The sequence below is a fragment of the Brienomyrus brachyistius genome, unplaced genomic scaffold, assembly GCF_023856365.1.
Source record: "Brienomyrus brachyistius isolate T26 unplaced genomic scaffold, BBRACH_0.4 scaffold39, whole genome shotgun sequence".
NCBI classification, from domain to species: domain Eukaryota; kingdom Metazoa; phylum Chordata; class Actinopteri; order Osteoglossiformes; family Mormyridae; genus Brienomyrus; species Brienomyrus brachyistius.
In genome coordinates this window covers 1,823,485-1,832,030 of record NW_026042314.1, presented here as the reverse complement: position 1 = coordinate 1,832,030, position 8,546 = coordinate 1,823,485, and the positions used below count along the sequence as shown (strand labels likewise).

Sequence of the window (8,546 nt, the reverse complement as noted above, 5' to 3'; positions counted from 1 at the left end):
GGGCAATTTAGGAAGTCCAATTAGCCTCAGCATGTTTTTGGACTGTGGGGGGAAACCGGAGTACCTGGAGGAAACCCCACGACGACATGGGGAGAACATGCAATCTCCATACACATGTGACCCAGGCGGAGACTCGAACCCAGGTCCCAGAGGTGTGAGGCAACAGTGCTAACCACTGCACCACCATGCTGCCCCCGATTACCTATCAATGCTTATGAAATATATCATAATTTTGTGTATATTTTAAGAAATATTTCTGAACGGACCAAAGTGAACCTCATTGTTCCTTCGACATCCCTATATCCCCCTCTCACATTAAAACAATATTCTAGGTGGGGTCTTACCAAGGAATTGTATAATCTTAGCATCACTTCATTTAAATTAAACTCCACACACCTAGAGATGTAACCCAACATCCTATTGGCCTTTTTAATTGCTTCCCCACACTGGTGAGAGTGGGACATGGAAGCATCAACATACTGACTGAGGTCTTTCTCATAATTAGTAACCTTTATTTCAGTGAAACCCATAAAAAATCTGTACTTTATATTTCTGCTCCCTGCATAAATTACCTTACATTTATCTATATTAAATTTAATCTGCCAGGTATCAGCCCAGTCGCTAATTAAATAAAGATCCCGTTGTAGCCTCTCCGCTGCTAGATCAGTATTTGCTACATCATCCACCTTGGTGTCGTCTGTAAATTTAACTAGTTTACTGTATGTATTGGTGTCAATATCATTAATGTAAATTAGGAACAATAGTGATCCTAAAATTGAACCCTGCGGTACCCCACTATGACCGCAGGCCCACTGTGACATTGTGCCTCTAATAACTACCTGCTGCTTCCTGTCAGTTAACCAGTTTTCAATCCAAGTTGCTACAGTTCCTAAAATCCCTGCAGCTTTGAGCTTAAGCAAGAGCTGTTTGAGGGGGACAACATCAAAGGCCTTCTGCAAATCTTAGTACATTTTGTGACCAAGTTCTATTTTTGCTTCCTCAAAGAACACAAGTAGATTAGTTAAACAGGATCTACTTCTCCTAAATCCAGGTTGGCTACCCCTCAGAATGTTATTTGTATCCAGGTTATTTGTATCCATAACTTTTCCAGTTATGCAAGTTAAAGTAATTGGCCTGTAGTTTGCTGGATTACATCTATCCCCTTTTTTGAATATGGGTGCTATATTAGCATACTTCCAATCATAAGGTACCTCACGTGCAAATAAGGATTTCGGAAACAGTAAAGTTAAAGGTTGGCTAATAATAACCCTCATTTATTTTAAAACTATAGGTAAGATGCCATCAGGACCCTGTGATTTATTTATTTTGAGCTTAGCTATAGGCTTTGTACCACATCAGCCTCAGTTATACATACATGCCCTACGCAATTATTGGCACCCCTTTGGACAAGGGGTAAGAAAAAATCCACCTTCTGGTGAAGTTGCTTCATCTCACAAGGAAAAAATGAGAAAAATCCAACCTTTAATTAAAATCAATTTATCTGAAGAAAAATCTAATCCTTCATCAAGAAATAATTATTTTTAACAAAAACACATGAGCCACGATTATTGGCAGCCCTGCAAATTATAGTGAACACAATGTAACTGAAGCATGTTTCCCATGTAAATTATACATATTTGAGTTGATTGGAGTGAGTAGGAGCCTTCAAGCTGTAATCCATGACTTCCTGAGTAACTGGGGTACAAACATGAGGAGACACAGAGCTCAAATTCCCTTAGTCATCCATCAACATGGGAAAGATAAGAGACACACAGACCAAATGAGGGAGAAGTGTGCTGACCTTCATAAGTCAGGGAATGTGGATTAAAAAATAGCTACTCACCTTAAAATGCCAATTTCTACTCTTAGGGCAATAATTAAAAAGTGGGCATTAACTGGAACTGTTAGAAACCTGCCTGAAAGAGGACCCAAGTTTATTTTGCCCCCACATACAGTGAGGAGGATCGTAAGAGAGACAAAAAATCCCCAAGGATGACTGTTAGTCAATTACCAGACAAAGTAAAACCTTGGGGTTACCACGTCTCCAAAAAACCATCAGACGCCCCCTTCATGCTAACAGACGTTTTGAAAGTTATGACAGAAAGAAGCTTTTTCTGTCATTTACTTAAAATGTTAGTGCCAGGAGTTTGCAAAACATTATACAACTTTGACTGGAATCAAATTCAACTGTCTGATGAAACAAAAATGCTTTTTGGCAATAAACATTCAAGGTGGGTTTGGCGTAAAAAGAAGGATGGTTATAATGAAATGAACCTTATCCCAGCTGTAAGATATGGTGGAGGTTCTGTGATGTTGTGGAGCTGTTTTTCCTCCAAAAACCCTGGAAACCTCGTTAGGGTACATGGCACTATGGGGTCCATGAAATACCAGGACATTTTATATCAAAATTTGGCTGCTGCTGCCAGGAAACAAAAACTGGGCCTTCATTGGATCTTCCAGCAGGTCGGTGATCCTAAGCACATGTCCAAATAAACATTTAAATGGTCAGCTGACCGCAGAATCAAGCTTCTGCCATGGCCATCTCAGTCCCCTGACCTGAACCCCACTGAAAACCTGTGGGCTGAGCTGAAGAGGAGAGTGCACAAGAGAGGGCCGAGGACCCTGGGTGATCTGGAGAGATTCTGTAAAGAGGAATGGTCTCAGATGCCCTGCTCTGTATTCTCCAACCTTATAAAATGTTATAGGAGACTCAGTGCTGTTATACTGGCAAAGGGAGGTTGTACAGAGTAGTAAAAGCAGGGCTGCCAATAATCGTGGCTCATGTGTGTTTGTTGAAAATAATTATTTCTTGATGAAGGATTTGTTTTTCTTTGAATAAATTTATTTCAATGAAAGGTTGGATTTTTCAAATTTTTTTCAGTGTGAGATGAAGCTGCTTCGCCAAAAGGTGGATTTTTTTCGAATCCTTTTTACAAATCTTTACAAGGGGCCAATAATTGTGGAGGGACTGTATATTGTTTATATACGACACTGTATTTGTACTAAATGGTGGTAAGTTAATCATGTCCTCTACTGTGAACACCCGTGTAAAATAATCATTAAACTCATTTACTATATCAGTTTTCATTTTCAATTATAAGGCCCTTACTATCCTGCAGATTAGTGATTTCAGCTTTTAGAGCTCTTTTGGAGTTAAAATATTGGAAGAAACTTTTAATGTCATCCTTAGCCTCCAATGCAATCTTCCTTTCGACATTCCACTTACTGTAGCGAGTCTAATGTTATTTTTTAAGTCAACCCCTAGACTTAGATACTCCTGCTTTATTTTGAAATCATTAGTTATTTTCTACCTTAGTATTTCCACTGTACAGTGTGAAATACCCAGTAATACTCACCTCACTACCCCCAGTTTACAGTGTGGAATACCCAGTAAAACTGACCTCAGTATCTCCAGTTTACAGTGTATGTCCCCCAGTCCAGCAGAGAGCAGCTTCACTCCTGAGTCCTGCAGGTCATTGTCACTCAGGTCCAGCTCTCTCAGGGGTGAGGAGTTTGATCTGAGAGCTGAAGCCAGTGCCTCACAGCATTTCTCTGTGAGTTCACACCGGCCCACCCTTAAAAAGATTAAACACTTTCAAATCCACTTTTTACACTGCAGCACTGTATTCAAATGAGGAGAATAAGGGCCATGACATAATGGATTTTCAGAAAACAATTAAATTATTAAAAATAATTTTAACAATCATTCCGATTCTGTTTGGTGTCCATTATTTTTTTGTCCATAACACGTTAAAGTCAGCATGTTTATCTGTAACAGTGCTGTTAACTTTGCTAACCAACACAAATGTTTTGCATGCATTATATGTGTCACACCCAGCTCGTGTGATCCTCGTGTGCCACGCCCCCTCATTAACCACGTCTGCTGCCCCGATTCTGACCAGCTGTTTCCTGTTATTTCGGCTTGTCTTGTGTATTTCAGTCTGTGTTCAGGTCTGTTTCCCTAGATCTGTCATTGATGTTGTGAGCCGTGTTTCCTCGTCTGCCCTTAATAAACCCCGTTTGCTCGTCTTCATGGCTCCACTGCCCTGTCTGCCTGCTCCTCCGCTCAGCGGACGTCACAATATGGTTGAATGGATGTTTCCTGCTTCACTGCTTAATTATTTCTAACATGGATCGATGGTTGATAAGATTGTGGGATATAAGGAAGTAGGAGAAGAAAACAGAAGCTGTTTGTGTTTGTTTATTATGTAACTGCTGAAAGGCATCGTGGGTTTTCTTGCTGTCCAGTTACTTTTGTGTAAAATGCATATTCTGTACTCACTGCAGCTTCTCCAGTTTACAGCTGGGATCCTCCAGTACAGCAGAGAGCAGCTTCACTCCTGAGTCTCCTGGGTGATTGTAGCTCAGGTCCAGCTCTCTCAGATGTGAGGGGTTTGACCTCAGAGCTGAAGCCAGGGAAGAACAGCCTTCTTCTGTGACTCTACAGCCTGACAGCCTGCAGAGAAAGACCGAAACTCCCCAGTAAATAATATCACCTCACCATTATAATTATTAAATATATGTGATGCTCTAATAAATAATTCCAGTATTACAGTTTAGTGTCTAAGACAAGGCAGGACCCCTCCTCCCTTTCCCTTAGCTAATTACTCACTATCTCCTCTTTATAGTGTGGAATACACAGTAATACTTACCTCAGTATCTAAAGCGTACAGTGTGGAATACCCAATATTACTGACCTCAGTATCTCCAGTTTGTGGTTTGGAATACCCAGCAATACTGGCCTTAGTATCCCCAGTTTACAGTGTGGAATATCCAGTAATACTGGCCTCAGTATCTCCAGTTTGCGGTGTGGAATACCCAGTAATACTGACCTCAGTATCTCCAGTTTACAGTGTAAATCCCCCAGTGCAGCAGAGAGCAGCTTCACTCCTGAATCCTTCAGGTTATTGTCACTCAGGTCCAGCTCTCTCAGGGGGGAAGAGTTTGATCTTAGAGCTGAAGACAGCACTTCACAGTCTTTATCTATGAGATCACAGCTGTTCAGCCTGAAACAGAAAACACTTTAAGACACAGACATATATACACATCCTACACATTAGTAAAATACAAAGCATTACAATAAGCATTTGTTTTCAGTATAATTAGCAGCACAGCTTACACTTCAAAATGAATTATAGTCTGCAGAGTGTTCTGTGCGTCCTGACAATCTGCTGCAGTCACATGATCATTAATTGTGAGTCAGTGCATCTTTGCTCAAAACTAGAGGTAAAAACATTAAATACAAGCTATAGGAATACATAGGAACACATCAACAACAAGATGGACATGAACCTCCCATAACAGTCAGACCAGTGCTTCCAGTGCAGTCCTTAGCCATCTTTCTGCCAGGTGTCCCTACACTCGACACGTATCACTGAAAGGAGGAGATGTGAACATTCCCAGCAGCTAATGCAGCAGCAACTGGCACTTGGATTCCTGATCCCATTAGTAAAGTATCTCAGTGTCGATATCTGACAGTGACTAACCGGCGATTATCGTCTTTGCTGAGGAAACGCGCTTAGGCTACATACAAAGCAAGATAACAGAAAGATTCATGATTTGCTTTCAGTTCAGCTTTCTAGCCAAAGATTCTGAAGCAGTTAAAAAGAAACATTGCACAGAATTTCACAAGCATTGTCCCTTGCAGTAACCATGCAGTCGCCATTCTTGTAAGTTCAGTATTGTCACATCAGCAACTTCTATCTCTGAGTCAGCAGCCAGAATGTCAGTCATTCAAGTGCAGCTTTCTGGTGGGAATTTTGAGCTTCCCAACTCAGTTTTTCGTATCTTAGTCTCAGGCACGGCTCTAAGTGTGTCCCTGACCCGCCAGGGCTGTGATTAGGATTGGTTGCTAACTGTTTAATAAAGGTGGTTAAAAGTAAACTCTCTCTCTCATCTATCTCTCATCTATCATAATAAGGCATCTTAAGGCACTTTTTTCATGCATACTTGCACACCATACTTCCTCCACCTAATTTCAATGTGAAAGAATTTCTATTTTGTACAGCATATTTCTATTTTTATTTCTATTATGTACAGTACACTTCTATTTCTACTTCTATTTTATGTAAAGAATTCTCTTTTAGGTCACTGGCGGTCGTGTAAGCATTTCACTTCATATCGTACTGTGTACGACTGTGTATGTGACAAATAAAATTTGAATTTGAATTTTGAATTTGATCTATCTGAATCAATCAATCATTATTTATATAGCGCATTTTAGCCACAGCGTTTATAAAGAATTTTGCAAACATTTAAAAAGAAGAAAAAGAAATTCAAATAAGCTCAGAATAAATAACAATAAGCGCAAAAGAAATAAAAATAGAGTAAAAATGTTTTAAAAAAATAAAATTAAAAACCATCATAAAGGACTTTAACCACCCATGTCCTCTTTAAGGGCCCCTCCCTCAAAGAGGCCTCTAGCCCCTATGTCTTCTGGGGGTAGTGACCGCCCCCCCACAATTACTGATATTAATAAAAGCATAAAATAATAAAACTGATTATCATAGATTATTATATGCGTTGGTGAAAAGATGCCTTTTCAGCCTAGTTTTGAAAGTACTGAGACATTCAGTAGCTCTCAGGTTTTCTGGGAGAGAGTTCCAGAGTTTGGGCCCATAGTGACTAAAAGCTGCCCCCTCCCTCCCCAGCCGGGTTCTAGGAATAATCAGTAAATTACTGCCGGATGATCTGACTGATCTGCCTGGGACATACCTTACAGTCATGTTACTGAGGCAGGACAGAGCTAAACCACGTAAATATTTACAAATTAGCAAATGAACTTAAAAATCAATCCTAGAAGACAGAGGAAGCCAGTGCAGGGATGTGAGAGCAGGTGTGATGTGATCCCTGTGACTGGTGCGTGTTAACACTCCGCCAGCGGCATTCTGGGCCCGTTGTAGATGTGATCCCTGTGACTGGTGCGTGTTAACACTCCGCCAGCGGCATTCTGGGCCCGTTGTAGATGTGATCCCTGTGACTGGTGCGTGTTAACACTCCGCCAGCGGCATTCTGGGCCCGTTGTAGATGTGATCCCTGTGACTGGTGCGTGTTAACACTCCGCCAGCGGCATTCTGGGCCCGTTGTAGATGTGATCCCTGTGACTGGTGCGTGTTAACACTCCGCCAGCGGCATTCTGGGCCCGTTGTAGATGTGATCCCTGGGACTGGTGCGTGTTAACACTCCGCCAGCGGCATTCTGGGCCCGTTGTAGATGTGATCCCCGTGACCGGTGCGCGTTAACACTCCCCCAGCGGCATTCTGGGCCCGTTGTAGATGTGATCCCCGTGACCGGTGCGCGTTAACACTCCGCCAGCGGCATTCTGGGCCCATTGTAGATGTGAAATAGACAAGAGGGCATTACAGTAATCTATTCTACTAGAAACAAAAGCAGGTATTATTTTTCCCCAGGCAGCATATGACCCCATAACTTATGTGGAGCGACGAACGAGACAAGCACTTATGAATGTTAATTTCTGTACGAAGTAAGAAAATTGCAGACAGTCACAGCTATTAACCCCAGCCTGAGTTCTTAAAATATAAAGAAGAATTAATAGTTTTTAAAGGAACTCGGCATGACTATTAATTAGTTTTAAAAGCTTGTGCATTGTCCATTCCTACCCCTGAGCTCGGCAAAATATATTATAGGTCACCCCCCCCCCCCCTTTCAAGTTTCATAGTCAGGGAACCATTAACACCATTGTTATTGTGTATAGACTGCCTGGTCCCTCAACATGGCTGCGCATTCTGTTCACATCTTAAAAAAAAAAAAAGAACAATAAAATTAATGTAGAGCTATAACTATTGTCTGTGCATGATTCTGCAATTCATAGTCAATAGTTACACAGACAAATTTCATAGAGGTGTGCAGCCTTGTGAAGAAGATGTGTGTGTCAGTAACGCGCTCTGGCCCCATCCCTGCTAGACGTGGTGATGAAATATACAGCAGATTATCGTCGCTGCATCGCTGGCTGTCGGAATGGTGCCAGAAAAATGCCTTAGGGTTATACAGACAATTGGCAAATGTTTGGGGGTAGGTCTGGGCTTTTGAAGAGGGACGGTATTCACCCCTCGTGGGCTGGTGCCGATCTCCTGTCCAAAAGCATAGCTCATAGTCTCCAGGCAAATCGCTGACTAGCCAGAGCCAAGTCCAGGCGGCAGGCAAACCGGCATAACCGACCACCTGCTAGGTGCTTAGAGTCGTCACCTAGGGTTCATGCTACTGGGACTGTGTCTGTTCCCTGCGCTTTTAATCATGGAGGTCTATTCCACCATAGTGAATGTCATAATAACTTAATAATAATTAAACCAAATGCATTATTAGATAATAGGTGTAATGCAAGGCTAAAACTTGGACTTTTGAATGGAAGATCACTGGCTCCTAAGACACTACTAATAAATGAAATGATTACTGATTTTAGTCTTGGTCCTTATGCCTTACAGAGACCTGACTTAAACCGAATGAATTCATGGCACTAAATGAATCTACTCCAGCTGATTACAGCATAACCCTCGAGCAGATGGCAAAGGTGCTGGTGCTGCTGCAAT

The 8,546-nt window shown here is 41.6% G+C and overlaps 1 protein-coding gene across 5 annotated transcripts in view; it reads right to left on the bottom strand.

Annotated features, from left to right (window-relative positions):
* Position 1: 1 nt before the first annotated feature.
* The window catches only part of LOC125722473 (NACHT, LRR and PYD domains-containing protein 12-like), a 214,991-nt gene continuing 206,446 nt past the window's right edge, over positions 2 to 8,546 (bottom strand). For 2 of the 5 annotated variants that reach the window (XM_048998648.1, XM_048998649.1), the window contains exons 7-9: positions 4,833 to 5,006; positions 4,283 to 4,456; positions 3 to 3,575 (exon numbers count right to left, since the gene is read on the bottom strand). In XM_048998648.1, the coding sequence (XP_048854605.1) occupies positions 3,353 to 3,575; positions 4,283 to 4,456; positions 4,833 to 5,006 (571 nt within the window). In that variant the 3' untranslated portion in view covers positions 3 to 3,352. Of the gene's footprint in view, positions 3,576 to 4,282; positions 4,457 to 4,832; positions 5,007 to 8,546 lie in introns of all 5 variants that reach the window. The other 3 variants (XM_048998645.1, XM_048998650.1, XM_048998647.1) reach the window with 3 other exon arrangements.